The 21,237-nt window shown below is 38.6% G+C and overlaps 1 protein-coding gene across 1 annotated transcript in view; it reads left to right on the top strand.

Annotated features, from left to right (window-relative positions):
• LOC121439836 (ecto-NOX disulfide-thiol exchanger 2-like) overlaps positions 1–13,878 on the top strand; it is a 284,002-nt gene extending 270,124 nt beyond the window's left edge. Inside the window, exons 6-9 of the mRNA XM_041640450.1 lie at positions 481–714; positions 3,149–3,361; positions 5,830–5,936; positions 13,684–13,878. Of these exons, the coding sequence (XP_041496384.1) occupies positions 481–714; positions 3,149–3,361; positions 5,830–5,936; positions 13,684–13,878 (749 nt within the window). The remainder of the gene's footprint in view (positions 1–480; positions 715–3,148; positions 3,362–5,829; positions 5,937–13,683) is intronic.
• Positions 13,879–21,237: the final 7,359 nt, after the last annotated feature.

Here is a 21,237-nt window from a genome sequence, read left to right on the forward strand (position 1 = left end):
TTATAGATCTTCTTTCTCACTGTAGATACTTTTATATCTTGGGATAAATAATAGTAGCATTTGCTGGAAATCATTTACCTTCTAGCTGCTCTCAAGGGTATGTTGCTTTTTACTCTTGGACTATTTGGCACTTCTTTTCCCCTCCCTATCATGGAGTAGAAGTGAACAGCCCAGCCCCAGACAAGAGTCTTTGGAGGATACTTTGAGACACATAGAGTTGGGTCTGAAATGGGGGAAAGAGAGGCAACTCCATTTCCAACTCCATCTTCTCACTAAGTTCAAACGACACAGTGTACATTACAAAACGAGGTTGCAACCTAAGTCTTGCTGATTCACCTTGATCCCACTAAGAGAGAATTTGGTATTATGTGACCACTTGGAACTACTCAAACCATCTCTAAGACACTGAACTTGAAAAAGTACATATAGTTGTTGGCTTACTAGTCTCTTCTTGCTTCCTCCACTTCCCATTTAATGTAGGTTACCGAATTCGCCTGGGCTCCAGTACTGACAAGAAGGACACCGGCCGGCTGCATGTTGACTTTGCCCAGGCTCGGGATGACTTGTATGAGTGGGAGTGTAAGCAGCGCATGCTAGCGAGAGAGGAGCGGCACCGTAGACGGATGGAAGAACAAAGACTGCGTCCACCTTCCCCACCCCCAGTGGTCCACTATTCAGATCATGAGTGCAGCATTGTTGCTGAAAAACTGAAAGGTATAGAAGGCATTCAAGCTCCGTGATTGAGTTAACTTTTTCTTGGGGAATTGTAATAAATATCATTGTGCTGTTCAGAGTTACCCTTTCAATTTCTGGCTAATAGATTCTGCATTTCTTGTATTGGAAGCTTGCTAATAGTACCAAGTAACTTTAGAACCAACAAATGTGTCCATCCCATGCATGCCTCTGTTCCTTCATTGTCTCAAAGGCTGATAACTTTCAATTCAGACATCAGATAGCTAAGAAGAAATATTTTCCCATTTGCCACACTGGAAAATTTGAGGTGTGACTCATGGTTTAGGACCTACATGTGCCCCCTTTCTTAATGGGTACTAGCAACGTTTGAACTTTTAATCAGTGAGTACATCACCATGATAGAACTGGATCTAACCCTGGGAAATTCTAGTGAAGTCCTCATTTTAGAGATGTCAAAAGGAGCTGGTATAGTGGAGCATGCTTGTAACCCCAACACTCTGGAGGCTGAGGCAGGAGGATAACCAAGAATCCCAGGCCAGCCCGGGTTACAGAATGAATCCCTATCTCAAAATAAATAGACAAAAACAAACCAAGATGGCAAAATAGAGACCCATAAATTAGTCACCATGTGTATGCATTGAAGACGTAGCTACTACCCAAGAAAGGAAGTCTTTACTATTGTTAAAGGCCAAGTTATTCCACAAAGCAGCTATGGAGACGTCTAGATATTGTTAAGGCAAACTCGTTTTTCTTTAGTTTTGCTCCCTACTCTTGCTTAAATCTTAGAGCCACTTTGCTAATTTGACATTAATCACCTTTCCTGTCCGCTTGTCTTAGTAACTCAAATCCAGTCTCTGCTTTTCCAAGTATAGTTGATTTCATTGATTGAATGCTGCTGTCCCATTGATCTTACTGATGACAGTGACCCAGCGCGAATGTGTGGTGTGAATTTGCCCTGCTTCTGTGCTTTTCTCTTCAGCAAAAGATCCTGCTAATTCTACTTTCTAAATAAATAGGTTGCACTTGTCGAACTTGTTTACACCACATGTAAGAAACCTGTTTGGACTGACTTTGACTTTCTGCAAGGGAAAAACAGAAAGCGTAACATCCCGAACTGAACAGAAATAATGGTACATTTTGAAACACTAGAGAAGCTTTCATGTTGGTGGGATGCCAGTTTCCAAGACTTGTCTATTCACATGACACCAAACAAGAAACCTTACATTAAAAAAAAAAGGTTCCATGGCCCTCAAGAGAAGCACAAGCAGTGTCGACATAAAAGACGGTATCCAAGTAATGAAATGGAAAGCTGCTACACAGGGAAGACTCATCTACCGCTGTGTCTGCACCGAAAAATAAAGGGCAGGGGGCAAGCAAAGATAATTGCAGAGCCAGATATTTCTGCTCGACTAAGAGCTTCTAGCCAGTGAGGGACATGAAGCTGTAGAATGTGGCTTCGCTTGGATGCTCTTAGAGTCTGTCTCACAAGTCTGTAAGAACAGAACATGTGAGTAGCTTGGAAGGGAGGCCTGGAAGGTATAGATGAGCTGTGCTCCTCTAACATTACAGGCTGACCCCTGGGGAACTGCAGACATCTACTGGAAGGCAGGGGACAAAGGATATGAGGACACATGCAAACAAAAGGATCAAAATAGATCATGACTGGGACTGAGTAGGGGTGCAGAGCTCTGAATTGGATGCCACAATGCTTTTCAAAATGGTCGAAGATTTAAGTGCTTACACATAAAGAGCTACATACTGAACTCATTCCTGAAGCTCTTTCCATAACTATAATTCCGTGGATCCAGGGTAAAAGTCCTGACCTGTCCAACTTACATGCAACAATCTCACTGGCTTTTCCTTATTAAAATGCAAGATTATAGAATTGTGAGATTCCCCCATTGTTAATCCCCCAATGTGTATCTATGCGTGTGCCTGCATGCATGCTTGGGTGTCTCTGTCTCTCTCTTCCTCTCTCTCTCTCTCCCCATCTCCTTACCTCCCTCTCTCAAATAATCAGATAAATTAAGAAATTCTCAATACATTAAAACTATCGTATCATAAATATGTCTTTATTTAAGGGAGTGTGTGTGTGCGTGTGTGTGTGTGTGTGTGTTTGTGTGTACTGGGGATGGAAACTAGGGCCTCACACACACTGACTTACAGCCCGAGAAATTTTAGAAAGGAAAGAAGCCACCCTCTTTCTGAAACTCTTCTTAAGCCATAAACAGTCTTCCTAGGCTTTCATTATTTCTTTCTTCCCACTTTCTGCCTGTGTGTGCATGTGTGTACATGTATGTACATGTGTGTACATGTGGGCTTCCTTCCCGTCATTAATTCATTGAACTATAGTTGCCAAAATCTCTGATGCCCTCTTTGCCAGAATGTTGTAAAAACAGATCGAGATTTGTTCACTGCCCATCGTTTGTTTTCAGAATAAATTCTTTTGTTTCAGATGATTCCAAATTCTCGGAAGCTGTGCAGACCTTGCTCACCTGGATAGAGAGAGGAGAGGTGAACCGCCGCAGTGCCAACCACTTCTACTCCATGATCCAATCGGCCAACAGCCACATCCGCCGCCTGGTGAATGAGAAAGTCGCCCATGAGAAAGAGATGGAAGAAGCAAAAGAAAAGTTCAAGCAGGCCCTTTCTGGAATTCTTATTCAGTGTAAGTGGAAGGTGAAGTTGTGCTGAAAGCCTGAGAGAGCCCTCCGCTTAATGGCCACATGCCCTCCATAGGCCCCAAGGCCTTGCAAAGCTATCTATTTCTAGTGGCTAGGGAAACCTTCCTAGCTGCCGTCTGCTCTCCTTATATCAGCCGTTCTCAGCCTTGCTAACAACACTGCGACCCTTTAATACAGTTCCTCATGTTGTGGTGACCCCCCCAACCATAACATTATTTTTGTTGCTACCTCATAACTGTTCTTTTTCTGCCATTATGAATTGTAATGTAAATATCTGATATGCAACTCCCGTGAAAGGCTCATCTGATCCCCCAAAAGGGTCACGACCCACGTGTTGAGAACCACTACCTCATATTGTCAAATGCCAAAGCTCTAACTTCACAGGATACATATCAGTACCTGTTCCCATTTTCTCTGGTTTAGCTTCTTCGGCTCTCTAGAAGCACTGAGATGTAGGTAGGCAACAGTTCATCCTTTTACAACCCTGGTCCTCAGTAGAGGATTAGAGACTTTATTGCTGAAGTTAGAATATGATGTTAGGATTTTATGGCTGTGTTTCTTCAGATTTACATGATTATCATCATGCAATATGCTGTTTAAGAACTTATAATAAATAAGATTATATTTTCCCAAGATGATTGCATAAAAAATAAATTAGCTACTTCTACATTTTCAGTTTAGTTTTCTTTATCTTCACTAGATATGATAGGCACCATAGAGGTGAGAAGCCATTCAAATGGCCACTTTTAAAAATTAGACCACTTCAGATCTATCCAAATTCTTAAATGAGATAGATCCAATAAACGCTCAAGTAATTTTTTTTTGTTCACCCTGTAGCAAAATTATATGATCACATCTTTTCAATAAGGAGCTATATTCACCTTAAGAATCAGGGCAGTTTTATGATTTTGCTTTTAAGCAATTATGGTCCACTCTTCCTACACTTTTCTCTTTGTACTTGACTCATACATAACTGTGTTTAAGGATTTCCTCCTCTTCCACTCATACTTTGGAAGTATAGCTAGCCATAAAATCCAAGAGGGGAAAACACATATCTCCAGGACTACAGGAGAAGTAGAAAAAGAAAGCAGCGAGATTCCTGAAGTCGTTAGAACACAATGAGAACATGACTGGAAAGAGAAATCCTGTCTCTGGATTTGTCTGCTGTGAGAAGCAGGGGTTCTTCTGCTTTTGTTTCTCCCAAATACTCATATCCAAGATCCTCTTCCTGTGAGCCAGAGAGATGGCCCCGCAGGGTAAAGTGGACGCCTCCAAGTCTAACAGTTCAAGCCACAGAACCAACATGGTGGAATGAGAAGACTAACTCTGGCAGCTTGTCCTCTGACACACACGCACTAAATAGCGGAATATCTCCACAGATTGGTGTGTGTTTCTCCTTTTAACATTTTAAGGGACCTTGAAAGATGTTCTCTAGGACTGCATTCACAAAGATTTCTTTCATAATTTTTTCTCTAGTCAACAAGCCTATGTAGGTGTACTTAATACAGACTCAACCGTTTTATATTTTGATTTGATGCTTCTGGTTAAACATAACTTGGAATAGCAAAAAACAAATTTTCCTTGAAGTTAAACATTCCCCTTTATTTTAGAAGGCAACTTAATAAACAGAGACAGTGAATAGGAGTAACACATAATCATATATATGTATGAAAATGTTATAATGAAGCCCACTGTTTTATGTTATCTACAAATTAATTTACAATGAAAAGGACCCAGTAGTATAGTTTGTATCCATGCTTTGCAGAGTTCATAGCACTCAGCTAAATGCAAAATCTGAACTTAAAACACATTTATTTTGACTCTTGCTTTCTTTTTCCATAAATGAATACACAATTTTTGTATGAAAAACTTTGCTCATCATCTCACCCCAAACTGGGAATTTCTTCTTCCTGTATATTGATGTCTCTTTCCTTGAGTCTCATTTAAAATCATAGTACCTCTCCTGATTTGAATGAGAACTGTCCCCATAAGCTCATGTTTGTGAACTCTTGGTCCCCAGTTGGTGGTACTATTTTGAAGGTTGTGAACTTTTAGGAGATACAGCCTCACCAGAGGTAGACGACCACTGATAGCACTTGTGAGGTTCTCTAGTCCTGCCTCATTTCCCGTCTACTCTGTGCTCCCTGACTGACATGCACTGACCGCCTCACACTCCTTCTGCCATGCCTTCCCTGCCATTATTAAACTATGAGCCACAATAGGCCCTTCCTCCCTCCTTCCTTTCTTTAGTTGCTTCATAATTTTTCACAGCCATGAGAAAAGTAATAAAGTACATTGGCCCGTGTGATCTTATCTGAGTACAGTCACAGCCTGCTTTGTGTCCTAAGAACTTGATGAAACAAGCCTCATGTTTCTCTTTATTTCTCTCTCTCTCTCTTTCCATCCCTGGATGTTGATTTGGCCCGATCTGACTGCTGATTTGATGCTGCAGTTGAGCAGATAGTAGCTGTGTACCATTCTGCTTCCAAACAGAAGACATGGGACCACTTCACAAAAGCCCAGCGTAAAAACATCAGTGTCTGGTGCAAACAAGCTGAGGTTGGTAACTTTCTACTCTGGCACTTCCTCATGGGGACAGTTTCCTTCCTTAACAAGGTATTGATTTGGGGGTTTAACCAGAATTAAATAGTGCCAAGCTCCCATGGTCACAACAAGGCCCTAGTGAAACACTGAAATGTGTTCTATACCCTGTCAACATCCAGACCACCTAATGGCAAAAGGGTAATAAATATGCATGTGTTGTCTTAAGTGCATCCTGCTGGATAGAAATCTCGGTGAAAATGCAGCTGGGATAGTTGTAAGTTTACTTCTCCACACTAGCTGGTCTTGAGTACAGTAATAATTACTGACCTATCCATCTAGCATTAGTAATATTAGGGCTGTCTTCCATTTAGTAAAAGTGCATTGACAGTCGAGGCTAGCAGCTGTCTGCTGGTACTCTGGAGCAAAGACATTTCTGAGCTGCTTTTATCAGATCTGTCCAGCTGTCTTGTATATGCGGGAGATTTAAAAGGAAGAAAGGACTGTGATTTCAGATCAAGGTCGACACATATTCTGCTTGTGCTCAACGAAATCTTTAGCAAAACACTACAATATGTGTAATATGATTAGGTTAATAGCCTGCGTCTAACGATAAAGTAGATGGGAGGTTTTGTTTCCACTGAACTACCTGTGGAAATAGTTTCATGAGTATCTCTGTGCCCATAGGAAGCCTCCTTCCCTCGGCTTGATTTTGTGTGTGTGTGTGTGTGTGTGTGTGTGTGTGTGTGTGTGTGTGTATACAGCAGCTTTTTCGACTTCACCTATGTTTTATTTGGTCATTCTAGTAAGAAATTCTATATTGTATTCATAGTTCAACTTCTCATGTTCATTGTTCTCCGTGCTGACAGTTGAACTTAGGGTCTTGTGTATTTTAGACAGACACTTTCCCACAGAGCTATAGCCTCAGTACCCAACACTTAACATCCATAAAGCACTGTACACTGGTTATATCACCCAACTGTAAACCTTACAGTCAATGTCGTGGATACAGGCTACTTATGGATTGAGAGTCTAACAAGAATTCAAGTGTCAGCTTTTGTTACGTTTGTAGCTTGGTGGAATGAGCAAGTTATACAGCATCTCTTGATCCCCATTTCTTTGCCCATTAATTGGTGATGATAATATGAAACCACTTTTATAAGATTAAATGTTTAAGAAATGTATAAGCAGTTTGAAAATGTAAATGGTGTTATTTCAATTTATTATTAAACAACTCAATACAGGATATTGAGTAGGTGTAGAACCCATGCTTTGCATGTAGCAAAACTGAAATGCAGAAATGTTAAATGATTTCACAAAATTAAACAAGTAGGAAGTGAGTAGAAATTATTCTTCTCTGAGCTCTGCTACAGACTTCCATGTAGTTTTGGACAGATCTTCTAATCTCTGTGAGACTTAGTTTGCTAACCTTTGACAAGTCGGCAATATTCTCTCCACACTTTCCTTTTATGAATAGGTAAGCAATTTGTATGGGAACAGCTTCAAATTTTGACAACATTTAACGAAAAATAAACCAAACTCTGGTCCTAAACTTGTATCTGTAAGGCTTCAGTTCTAGCTCAGCAGAGAGAACTGGGAATCACTGGGAAATCTCTTGAAGACATCTATCCAGTGAGTGTTATAGAATTATAAAGGGCTAATAGCATTTTCATTAATTTTTGATCTCTAGTATCATGTTGGCACTCAAACATTTTCAATTTCGGAAACATTTTAGATTTTGAATTTGGTGGATTAGTAATTCTTAACCTACATTAAATATCTCCCTTCCCTTTAATACACATAAGCCTGCATACCTTTTAGATGGTCTAAGATCTAAGGTCCCCAGAATTTTTAAGGAAAGCCCTACAGAGAAGAAAGGGATTCACTTCCCAAGGCAACAGCTATCAGGCAATTAAATAGTCCCCAAAGTAGATGTGGTAGCACACACTTGAAATCAATCCCAGCAGGCTGAGGCAGGAGGATCAGACATTCAGTGCCATCCTAAACTATATAGTGAACCCTTATCTCAAAAAGTTTCCCCTAAGCCTGACTACCTAGGGAGTATATACGTTATACTTAAGCTAAATTAGGGTCACAGTAAAGATGGCTGTGGTGGTGAACTGGACATTTCTCCAGAGAGCTAGAGAATTGAGAATCATTGAGCCCATTATACAGTACTGTAAAACCTCCTAGGCAGGGGTGGTGGTGATAAGATGCTTGGGCATCATGATTTGCCAAGAGCTACACATTCCATCTGTGCCTTGTTGGTCCAACCTGCTTCCTGTGTATTTGATTAAGTTAACTCAAGGCCTACCTTCCTTAGTCCTGGTAACTAGAACTGATAGTGACTCATAGCTGGCTCATGACGTTCCTCTGCTTTTACATTCAACAGTGAGACATATCTCATGGCTTTCCTTTGAGCTTGCCTTCCCTAAACCTCAAAGCATTCTTCCACTTTGCATTGCTGTCCCTTGAACTGTGGTTTGGTGCTATTATTTTCGTTTTTGCTTTCAACTCCACAAATTCTCTCCTGATAGCAGACCACTGAGAAGATTTAAGAGATATATCCTATGGGAAGTGAAAAAAGCTATCTTCTTCAGATGCAACTGCCTTTTAGCACCTCCACTGAAAATCAGAACAACTCAAAAGTCAGGTGTTTCATCAAGTTAGAAGTTTTGACAACTCCTTCTTAGTCGCCTCAGGGAACAAATCAGCTGGTGGAAGGCTCATGTCAGAAGGTACCCATTCCTTGTCTCACTGTCATGCATCTACCTGCATTTCTTATCCTGCTGAGTGAGGGATAGAGAAAGCATGAACTTAGGGGGAAAAAACCGTCTGTGAAGACATTAGATACCGTGAAAGTCCGTGCCAAGCTGACGGGTTTGGAAATGAGTCTTTTTAATTGCATTTGCTTTCCTGGTTTGGCTCCTAGAAGTGAAATGCTAAGAAAAAGATGCTAAGAGGGCTGAAGGCCTCCTCTTCCTGTGAGTTAATGCCTACAGTCACAGTTGTATTTACGAAGGGGACTCCTTCCAACAGAATCATTTGAAAATCTGTGGTTTGCTCAAACTGACCCACACTCGGTGCTACAGCTTGGATAATGTATAGAAACTAGAATCATAGCCATAAACATTAAGATGACAGCTTCTTGCATCCTTCCTCGCAGACGATTTTACACCACTGAGCAGAAAGAAGAGGGCTTTGATGATTGTAATTGACAAAATACCCTTTTCCATTTACTTCCATTTCATAGTGTGAAGAACTGTTTGCAGATAGATAATGAAGTCATCTGTGCACCCTTGGTTTAGTACTCACTTGCATTAAGACTGGCTGTTGGCCTTCAGCCATCCAATGCACACTAACTCAATTTTGCATCAACCTAATTTGTATTTCCATTATTTGCCATACAGGAGGCAAACCTGTGTTTGTAAGTTGCTTCATTTTATTAAATGATATCTCAGAATCACATTGTTCTGTGAGTACATGCTACTTATTTTCCTAGCCTCTGTTCTTTCCAATCCCTCCTGACTCTTTTCCTACCATGGTTCTTATTAATACAGAGAAAATATAGGTTAGTAGGGTCTTGTTACACATTTAATAAGGAGTGTTGATATTCTGGTAATAATGTTCCTATCATAAAGCATGAGTAAGATCAATTAAAGTCCACATAAATTCTTGTGAAACTATGGTTAAATAATTAATATGTAATGATTTATGATTTGCTTACTTTGTAATAAATCATAGATGTCAGTTGGCACAAAGTGGTTCTTTGCATGCATTTCCTTCTGTCTCTGGTTCATTTCATTCTATATGAAAGTGCTTTTTTTTTCTCCATTGTGGAGCAGTCAAAAAATCTAAGTTTCAGAAAGGGTTGCCACCATTAGAGCAGACTCTAAATTATTACAATGCCATTTCAGAAATCACAACCTGTTCAGAATGAGATGCGCCACATATTTACAGTGGGCAAGAGGGTGGCTTAGAAACTCTAGGACCACTTAGTTGTAAAAAATATTCTGCATGTCTCAGAAAATTCCGTGTAGTGACTAACACCTGCAAATTACTGAAAATGTTTTAGCATATCATTCCCACATTTTGGTTGCTGTACTATATCAAGATGTCAGAACGGAAAATGGAGCAAAACTGAGATACAGCTATTACTTTTGATGTCTGAGCTTCAGTTAGGAATCCACTCCCTACCCAGTCTTATATCTAAGCTATTTAGAAGGTCTTTGGGGGTGCATTCCACCTTGTAGTCTGTTACTCTGAAAGCACTTGTAAGGATTTCATTCTCAAAGATTTTCTGATCCACCAGAAAATACAGAAAATGGATGCAGAGTACTTTAACAGTAAAGGTTTCCAAGAATTAACAAAGTCTCGCTTTTCTTAGAAGTAGCCTGTCATTTATCAAATGGGCCTTCTAAATTTTCTTTAATATGGTACCCCATAGCCTCTGCTGTTCTCTTTGCTTCTACTCCAATTGTATGACTTAGTATTGGGTATTTGTAGAAAAATAATGATATGAGCTTTAGGGGGTTTTTTTGTAGCCAAGAATTGTATAGTGTACAGAGCAGTCCACTGAGTAACTTAGAAAATGTTTCCCTGAGTTTTTCATTATTCTCATTTCATTATTAGCTAAAATAACAGACGATTCTTGTCCCTGAGGTATTTTGAAGCATTTAGGTAAAATTTGCCCCAGGTGTGTTGTTATTTTTCTACGGGCATTTTGAAACTGTAAAAGATCTCTAGGTAAGACATATCATGTAGTTATTGACGTCTTTGTATTTCTAAGATCTTAAGCTGTCTTGCCAAACTGGAAGCAAAAAGATGCTTTGTGGATGCTGGGAAGCTACAGGACCTGTCTTAGTTGTAAGATCTTGCTGCCCTGGGATATTTCCCTAGAATGAACACAATTTACTCTCATGAGAAATGTAATAACTTTATCAGCGTTAGTGACATGTGTGTGAGTTGAGAGTTGGTATCTGATTATACCCTGTGACAGCCTATGTTTTTATTAGAAATCAAGAAAGGACACAGCTTTTCATGATGCAGTAAACTGTACAATATTTGAATTTGCCAGTGTCAAACTTTATTATGATCACCTTCCAGTAACAGCCCTGCTGCTAACTGAAACTAAATCCTATGAGGTAGAGTGCTTTCAGAGGAATGAGATTCCGTTATTGTTCTTCATGCAGTGAGTCTGAATAAGACATAGCACATCTTTTTCATGACACACCCCTCTAAAGTTCATTTATCACAAGCAAGTCACTGTTTTCTTCTATTTTAAGTAAAGTCCCTGCAGTACATGGGAGGTGCTATATGAACATCTGATTTTTTTGTTACTTCTTAACAATCAGTAATGATACTAAATGACTCGCTTTGTAAAGAATCCATTTAGTGTTAATGGAAACTTAACTGGAACTAGAAATCATTTTTTTTCCTGATAAAGGAATGAAAAAATAGGATAGTGACAAACTATGACATCATTAATAAATCCATTTGAAGGCCAGGTGTGGGTGGCACGCGCCTTTAATCCCAGCACCCCGGAAGCAGAGACAAATGAATCTCTTGAGTTCAAGACCAAACTGATCCAGAGTGAGTTCCAAGACAGCCAGGACTACTTCGTGAGACCTTGACTCAAAAAGAAAAAGAAAAGAAAAAAGAAATGTATATAATGCTTATAAATGAAATAATTTATACCAGACAGCTATAAGTGTTTCTGATATTACAACCCAATAGGAGTTAACCTAGGTAGGGTAGTCTCAGCTTAAAATCAAGGAAATTAATACAATCAAGTGATGTCTAAATGATTTCAAATTGCTCTGATATTCATAGTTCTCATTCTTACTTGTTTTGGTATAATGCGTATGTGTGTGTATGTATGTGTGTATGTGTTCACATGTATGTACATTTGTGGGTAAGAATGTGTTCGATCACATTTTTTTGATCATATTTTTGAGCATATATTTGAAGACCAGAGGTCTACACTGAATGTCTTTCTGAATTGTTTCTCTTTTCTACACAGTGGATTGCAATCCATTTCTGATGACTGAGCTTTCTAGTCTTAGAAGTGTAGTGTCAACAAGAGCTTCTTTGCCTTGGGCTAGTATGCGCGCGCGCGCGCATGTGTGTGTGTGTGTGTGTGTGTGTGTGTGTGTGTCTAAGTAGTAGGTTTCTTGTTCTTATCACATCTTAGGTATCCTAGCTGTTCTTGTATGTGCTGTTTTATTATATTGTAGAGTGATTTTTTATCACCTTCTAATCAGTCCCTCATTATTCCACTCCTTTCTGTGGTTAAAAAAAAACTTCACATTAAGTATTTCTTGATTAGATTTTGTTATGCTGATTGAATTCTATCACCAAATGTTAATTCATTTCATTAAAAATTTTACTGTACCAAGATATGTGGAAGGAAATGGTAATAACATCATAAAGGTCTACAGTAAGAACTTTGTTTAATGTTGAAAATAAAGTAAGTTTTCATTTCTTAGTTCATTACTTCTGAATAGAAGAACTCTTGTCTTTTATTTTAAGCTAAATTAATCTGAGTTATTTTTAAAGTATCTGACCTTTTGATATAATTTCCTATCTTTTTTTTAATATGAGTACAATTTCTTTATGCCAGGAGGATAGTTAAATAGATACTTGATTATTTGTTTGCTGAGTACCACATCTGAATCACTTCAAGGTTGTTCTCTGTCATTCTTTTTCTGAAAAATGTAATCTTAACCTAGTTCCTGAGATATCCAATGATTTTGGTGGTTATCCTAGATATGAGTATTATAGTGTAAAAATTATGGACTCTTCTACGTTCTTCCAAAATGTTCACTTTGTGTGGTTTTGCTTAAATGATCATTTTCATTGTTTGTATTCAAGCTAGAGGTTTCTTGGATAGAAGTTCCAGTAACAGTTTAGCACCTTTAGCCTTAGCTAGGCTGCTTAGACTCTCTTGTGCTTTCTTGGTTAAAAAAGCATGCAAAACTTTGAAAGGATTTTAGATACAGAGTGTAAACAATCTCTCTGTGTGTGTCTTCCTTTCTCCCTTCTCCTTACCTTCCTCTGTGCTCTCCTTCCCAGACACATTTCTTCTTTCTCAGATTCCCTCCTGACTCTCCAGTGGCTGTTTTTCTTTTAACCACTCTCTTGTAATTATTTAGGCCACAAAGGCTAGGTTTTCTTCTAGAAATTTAGCTGCCCTGTGACTAACTCTGATCTGCTCTCAAACCAAGAGGCTTTTGAAAACCTGGGAAACGTGTCCATAGATTGTTTTTTGTTTTTTGGGTTGTTTTTTTTTTATTTTTGCTTCTTCCAAATGCCAGTTCCTCTTCATGATATACCTACTTTGTTCACTGTCTATTGACATCAAGTAGTTATGTATTTTGGTTTGTCCAAACATTATAGCTATTGTCCATGAAAAAGTTAGTCTTGTAGAAGGTTACTCTTAGCAGCTCATTTTTGCTGTATCTTCTAAAACTACAAAATCTTGGTTTAGAGTTCTGTTCAGGAAAGCTGTTCATGGAGTCGAAATAAGAAGCAGCAAAATTAAAGAACCCAACGTGGGAAGGTATAATGACAAAACTCTAAAGGGAAATTTCAGAACTCTACACAAGAGCCAAGTGTGCCTTTTAGCGAGACTGTGTAGTCTCAGTGTGCTGTTGCCTTTTTGTTTAAGAGCACCCTGAGAGTTTTTAAAATGTCCCCATACTTCCATCCATTTCCTCAACATTTTCTAAATTTTCCGCCTAAAATACATATCTTTTAACCTTAGGAAATTCGCAACATTCATAATGATGAATTAATGGGAATCAGGAGAGAAGAAGAAATGGAAATGTCTGACGATGAAATAGAAGAAACGACAGAAACAAAAGAAACGGAGGAGTCAGGTAATGATCATTCTGGTTTGTTATATGTAATAAACATTAACTTGCAGTGGCAGTATTTTCAAACCTTTAAAACAAGGTAAGATGATATATACATCAACCCACCAGACTGGACACCAGATAGAAAACAAATTGATGGGGCTATATAAGTAAACACTGGCTAAATATCGAACCTCTGTCTACAGGGTTTTCTGTTCTTCATGTATTTCCTTTTCATTTGAAGTGCCTAATTTAACATATGCACTTTTTTCCAAAAAAATTAAACTCCCACTTGATGGAGGAAGGTCATTGGTTAAATAAAAAGAAACTGCCTGGCCCTCATTGGTTAGAAGATAGGTGGGAGGAGTAAACAGAACACTGGGAGGAAGAGGAAGTGAGCTCAGACTCCACAGCTCTCCTCTCGGGAGCAGACGCCTCAGAGAGATGCCATGCTCTGCTCTCCCGGGCAGACGTACGCGATGAAGCAAGCCGCCAAGTTAGACATGCTGAATCTTTCCCAGTAAGACTGGTGCTCACAGGTAATTAGAGATGGTTTGATCGGGATGTGAGAATTAGCCTGTAAGGGCTGGAGCTAAAGGGCCAAGCAGTGTTTAAATGAATACAGTTTGTGTGTTGTTATTTCGGAGCATAAGCTAGCCATGTGGGCAGCCGGGGTGCTGGGGACGCAGCCCCGCCGCCCATATTACTACACCCACTGGACATTTAGGTATCATTGTTCCATATTTGATTTGGATTTATTGATATTCTCTTCAACTGTAAGAAAACATCTGCCTAAATGCTAGATTACTTATACATTCTACCCAAACAAGTAACAGATAGATACATGACTTAAGTGTTAAACATATATATTTTTTTAAATATATATATATATATATATATAGCGCAAAGGACATAAAGAAAAATACGCAGTTGATTATATAATTTAGGAGAAACTGTCAAGATTTTTTAAAGGCTTAGTCAGTGCTTAACATGCAACGTGAAGACCTGAGTTCAGATCTCTAGCATCTATATAAAAAATTAAAAGCTGGAACAGTGGCATACACTTGGGATTCAGATGCTGAGGAGTTGAAAACCAAAAGATCCCTGGAACCTGCTGGGCAGCCAATCAGTAAGCTTCACGTTTAGCAAGAGACCCTGTTTCAAACACAAGGTGGAGTGTGATGGCGCAAGAAACCCAGCATTAATATCTACTTACATATGTCCATGCACGTGTGCATCACATACGCATGCACACCCCGAAACACACAGTTTAGAGAAGATTTTGGATTAGTGCATAGAAAATTAAATATTTCCATAATGTTCAAAAATTGAAACCTACCAAGTAATAAATAACCATCACAGTTACTTAGTAAATATATTGGGTACCAAATAGGAGTCCACAAAAGGTTGTCTGGGTGAAGGCTTTTATTCTAGTCAAGTTTTAGCAGGAGCTCACAGAAGCTACGGTGTTGATACCCAGTGGGCCTATAGAGTAAGCTTCATGAACAATAAGACAACACTTTACCCATTAGTTCATCATAAATGACTCTGGATGGAAGATCATCACAAGACTGAATACCTGCCACCAGACCAGTGTTTCCGGTAAACCACTGCAAACAATATTAGGACTTTAATTATATGGAATACAGTTTTAAAAAAAGCATTAGGCTAGGGGGATGGCTCAGTTTATAAAGGCTTTTCCTTTGGCAAACATGAGGACCTGAGTTCAAATCCCAACAACTACATACAAAGCCAGGCATGGCCTTGGATGCCTGTAACCCCAGCACTGTTTGGGGGCACAGAAGATCACTGGAAAATGATAGAGCTAAACACCCAACATCATTCTTCTCTGGTGTCTATGTATGCATGTGGCTGTGCACATCTGCACACACAGGTCATATATACATATACATTTTTAATAAAAAAAAGCACTAGGCCTGAATTTCAAATATCTGAAGTGTAGTCTCAGATCTGGGAGAGACTTTTCCCTCCCTGCCAATCATCTGCCATGTCATAACAACTAACTTGGATTTTGTGGTGGTCAGATTAATTCATCCAGTCATTTCATAGCTGTTGCATGCCAAGCAAGTTGTAAACATTAGAAATATAATAATTTAGTGTCTTTAATTTAATTTGTCATGTAGGAGTACATATCAATTGACCGAAACTCAAATCTGCATTTGGTCTCATGTAAGGGGTCTTAGAATCTTCACTCCATAAACAGAAATTCTTACAGAAAAGAAAAAAACATCAAGCCAGACTTTTTAAAGCTATCCATTAGCTATTGTAATGAAATTTTCTCTATTTTTGTGATATACTTGATCCATAAACATAAAAACTATTGTCTGTGCTCAATACTTTCTATAAGCAGTGGTTAGCATTTTCAGAATATTGAATTGCTGCAAATAAATACTACAAACCTATAGCCAAAATAAAGAAAAGTCTGTAATAATAATGAAGCTATTCAACTTATTTAAGTGCTTCCCTAAGATGTGTTAGAGCAGATTAATTATGACTTATAGTGTTGCCTCCACTTCAGTATCTCCAGCATCACAGACACTACTTATACGTTGTTATAGTGGGATAGATGCAACCTAATTTTGAGCATCCACTTGATGGATTGCAGTTGAGTTAGTACGGGAGGAGAGGGGTATGTGGGAAATTCATACTGAATGCACTTACTAGGGATATATAATTGCATTTTGTTTCTGTATCTCTTCTGAGTTAAAATCTGTATTGGCTACTGCACAGAATCTTATTTGTTCAGAGACTGGAAACCCCTGACAGATCATCTTATAGCTATTTTCTTTCCTGTTCCACATGCCAGGATGCTGCTTTGTCAAATAAAGCAATCTACAATAGACTTAATGGAGCTTACCAAATAGCTTTTCTCCCAGAAGGTTTCAATTCATTTTAATTCAGGACTTTTGTGCATTTTTCTTCCCCTCGATCGTATCTAATTCTGTTATCTCACTTCTGTAGTACTCTGCTGCAGAAATCCTGCTCTACGTGAGCCAGCACGAGTCTCCTTGGTTTTTATCTAAATCAGCTACATGTTTTAGCTATCACATGTTTCCAATTAAAAGCTTAAGCAAGTCGATCTCCACGTTGTTGCTTTCTCTCATTGTGCTTCCCAGACTTGAATTCCAGGGGCCTGTGGCGCATCCCTGGTTATCTTTTCCTTCTCAAACTTAGTAAAACTAGTCACATTATGTAGTGTCACAGAATTTCTGCTCTTCCAGAGACTCTGTATTACCCCATATCTGCGACACAGTCCTTGCAAAAAAAGAAAGGACTGCTTTGCTGAAAGCAGTCTTTTAAATGGGGAAATCAAATCAAATTGGATATTGTGAAATTGTTTCATTCTTTTGTTAATTGTGTGCCCAGTAAACAGAAGAGCCGAAAGGGACTGTTCTCTACATATCCCTTTTCCCTTCTTCAGATTAGATTAGTGCTCACCAAGACTGGTGCCCCTGAAAATCATTTTAGGTATCCTAAAGGGTACAAGCTGTCAGTCAGGAGGTACACATTCTAGAGATCCAGGGTGTACTACTCTCACTACAGTAAATCATGTATTTATATGTGAAATTTGCTGTGAGAGGAGACATTAAATGTTAGCAACTCCCCAGGAACTTTGTTCACAAGTGAGTATGTTAATTAGAACATACAAATCATTGTTCAAACCTTACTTCTCTGGAAAAGAAACATTGTAAACCTTGAGTATATACAGTTCTTTATCAGTCGTACCTCAATAAAGCTGAAGAAAATTAAAATTAAAAATATTTATAAGATGCAGAGAGTCTGACCCAGAAGGTCTTTAATGGTGTTTCAGATGCTTCAATTATTTAGATTCTGGTGGTCTGGGGACCATTTGGGAAACAGTGAAATAGACTAAATCTCATTGATTGTTCTAGCCAAAATATTCTCTTCCTGGTTTCTTCTCATCATCTAGCTTCCATTATTCTCACTTTAAGAATTTGATCAATCGAGGCAGGTAGTGTTGGCACACGCCTTTAATCCCAGCACTCGGGAGGCAGAGGCAGGCGGATCTCTGTGAGTTCTAGGCCAGCCTGGTCTACAAGAGCTAGTTCCAGGACAGGCTCCAAAGCTACAGAGAAACCCTGTCTCAAAAAAACAAAACAAAAAAGAAATTGACCAATTAATTATTACAATGTCCTGCAAGCTAAGAGAAATATTAATGTAAATATAAATAAATCTGCATAAATTTAAAATAGTACTTGGTGCTAACCTAGAAGGTACTGAATAGAATCTAACCAGGGCAAGAGATATCAGTGTGATCCCAAGTTGTAGCGGCGTAAATGAATGCAGACAGAGTGTAAAAATATATATATATAGCTTTAATGTAGAAATAGACTTACAGAACCACCGTTCCCGCGGAGACCAGGAAAGCAGAAGCGAGAGCTCGGAGCTTGCTCGCCAAATGTATAGGCAGACATTAGCCCGAGGCGAACACGCCCCTTAAGGGGCGGGACTTATCCCTACATCTCCCCTTTTTGTCTAAATAAGACAGAACTAAACCAAATACAACTACATACAATAACAACAAATAATAAATACAACAAACAATATTGAGAACAAAAGCTTTGCTAAACATTCTATCTCAAGAAGTCCAAATAATGTAAAGAGTAACTACAATTATATAATCTTCAACTCAGTCAAAGATTTGAGAAGGGAATAAACACTACTCAACAAATGAGATATATCCAAAATGTGCAACAATTGACAGAGACAACTGACTACCTGGGCAATCACCCAAAGTCTCGTTTGCAACGTTGAGTCAACCAATTTTGGCTAAGGCCTAACATAACTGACGTACCATTATTAAAGGCAAGGAACTTTTCAAAACTATCTTACCCTGTCTTGGCAGGATATGACAGTCCTGTTTTATCCATTGATGCACGCTCTGTATCTGTGTCAGTGGATGAGGTATGGGCATTTCTTTGCCCAAAGGCCAGTTCTGCCAAATAGAAAGGCTCCAGATGGAGTGTTTTTGGTGCTCAACATTCTCTCGGGAATAGAGCGGTGTTGCCAGGAGCAATTGTGTCTCACTATCACGAAACTCTGAGTTAGATTAAAGGCCATTTTCTACAGCTCTTTGAAGAGGTTGAAGATTATCTATCTATACTGAGTATAATCTCTATATATCTAAAGAACCTGATTAGTCTAATTATAAATGACAAACTTAGATGACAATTAGTCTATATAATTCTCAATATCTATCTAACTTAAAGAATAAGACAATAAACGACTGTGAAACAAATGAGGACAATGACCTCCAAATATAAACAATGTACAAATATACATTGCAGTAGGTAAATATATATCAATACACAAATATTATATAAGTATCTTAATCAGAGGTAGAAATGTACACTGCAATATGGTAAATATATACAATATATATATCAATACAATATATGTCAATACATAAAAATGTTTTAAACAGAGGTAGAAACATGCATGCGTACAATAGTCAATCTATACCAATATATTTGTCTATTATCCCATCATCCCTCTTTTTTTTTTTCAAAATGATCCCTGAGCTTATAAAATTCCTCCCCCAACCCTCAATCATATACTAATTATAATCAACCCCTAAATGATGTCCCTAAACCCAAGGGCAAACTTTACTGGGAGAGGGGACGTCGTTCTCTAGAATTACTTCCAGCTGTCATAGGGGCGACGTTCTTTCTGGGGGATCCTGTGAAAGTAAAATGATGGTTAAATTTCAAGATAATGTCTTTTAAAATTGCAAATAGTCTCTGAGTATTTTCGTGCAGGTCTGGCCAAAATGTTGTATAAGATGTGCACCATTTCAGCTAACCAAGTTGGAACTGTCTTCTGCAGCTGGTACCCAAAGCAGGTCTTGTAGTAGCGCTATCAGTATCATGACGTCATATCAACCAGGTGGAGTTGTTGTTATGGGGCCCCATCTTCTTCCTGGAAACTTCAAATGTCACTTCAGGAAAAACTCATTGTTCATTATGAAAAACTTAAACATTAATCATATAAACATATATAGACATATATATATATTCAATGAAAGACGTGATAGATATATTCAATGAAAAGTATGATAGATATGAAGAAAAGCAAAGATGTTTTCTAAACTCATATTTCTTTCTGTCCCATATCATGGCTCTTGACATGAGACAGAAACTCCAGAAACTCTGGGTTTTTCTCTTACTAACAGGCTTGGAATTGGAGAGGGACTGAGCCAGAGTCCAACTTCAAAACCAGCTTTATAAATTTAGAAATATGGTTTAATATTACTTACACAACCCATTGAGTTGTCTTGATATTTCCTATTGGGCAGGTATTTTTCCATCTGTCAGTATCCAAACATCCAGGGTCCCTTGAATTTCTCAAAGATGAGTGTTTTCCTGTGGAGATAAGAACAGAACCCTGCCCCCATTCTATATGTTTTTCTTACCACCTGTATGAATATCATCGTTGTGGATGAGTTGTCATTTCTCCTTTCCAAGAGGTTTCTCCTCTTCAAATCGAAACTTTATTAATTTTGATGGTATCCACAATTTTTCTTCTCCTGTGGAAACAAGAGCAAAACCCCTTCCCCAACGTAGCACATCTCCTGGCTTCCACTGAGAGGTCAGCACATCTTTGAAATAAATCGGTTGATTTAGTTCAGCAGACTTTTCCATTATCCAATGTCTTTCTGCTGCTGTCGTTCCTTTCTCATTAGCGTTAAGAAAATTCAAGGTTAGTAAAGCATTATGTAATCTATTTCTGGGGGTATTTTCAGTCCCTTTCTGTTTGTTCAGCATATCCTTTATAGTACGATTTGATCTTTCTATAACTGCCTGACCTGTAGGATTATTTGGTATACCTGTAATGTGTTTTATATTATAATATTCAAAAAAGCGTTTCATTTTCTTAGATACATATGCTGGACCATTATCTGTCTTTATTTGCGCAGGTATACCCATGATGGCCATAACTTCCAATAAATGTGTGATTACTGAATCAGCCTTTTCTGAGCTCAGGGCAGTAGCCCATTGAAAACCTGAATACGTGTCTATGGTGTGGTGTACATATTTTAATTTGCCAAATTCTGCAAAGTGGAACACATCCATCTGCCAGATTTCATTCCTTTGGGTGCCCTTTGGATTAGCCCCTGCAGGCAGTGGCGTTTGGTTATAGAAAGAGCAAGTAGGGCATTTCTTTACAATCTCCTTAGCTTGTTGCCATGTAATTGAAAACTCTTTCTTCAAACCTTTGCTATTAACATGATGTTTTTTATGAAATTCAGAGGCTTGTAGCACACTACCAATCAATAATTGATCAATTTCTGCATTACCTTGTGCTAGAGGACCTGGCAGACCCGTATGGGATCGGATGTGTGTTATGTACATAGGGCAAAGCCTGTTCCTGATCAAATCTTGAACCTGGAGGAACAATGAGGTTAGTTCAGTATCATCAGG

Source organism: Microtus oregoni, unplaced genomic scaffold (genome assembly GCF_018167655.1).
Source record: "Microtus oregoni isolate MIOR12 unplaced genomic scaffold, Mior012 000063F_ref0000156, whole genome shotgun sequence".
In the NCBI taxonomy this organism is placed as follows: Eukaryota; Metazoa; Chordata; class Mammalia; order Rodentia; family Cricetidae; genus Microtus; species Microtus oregoni.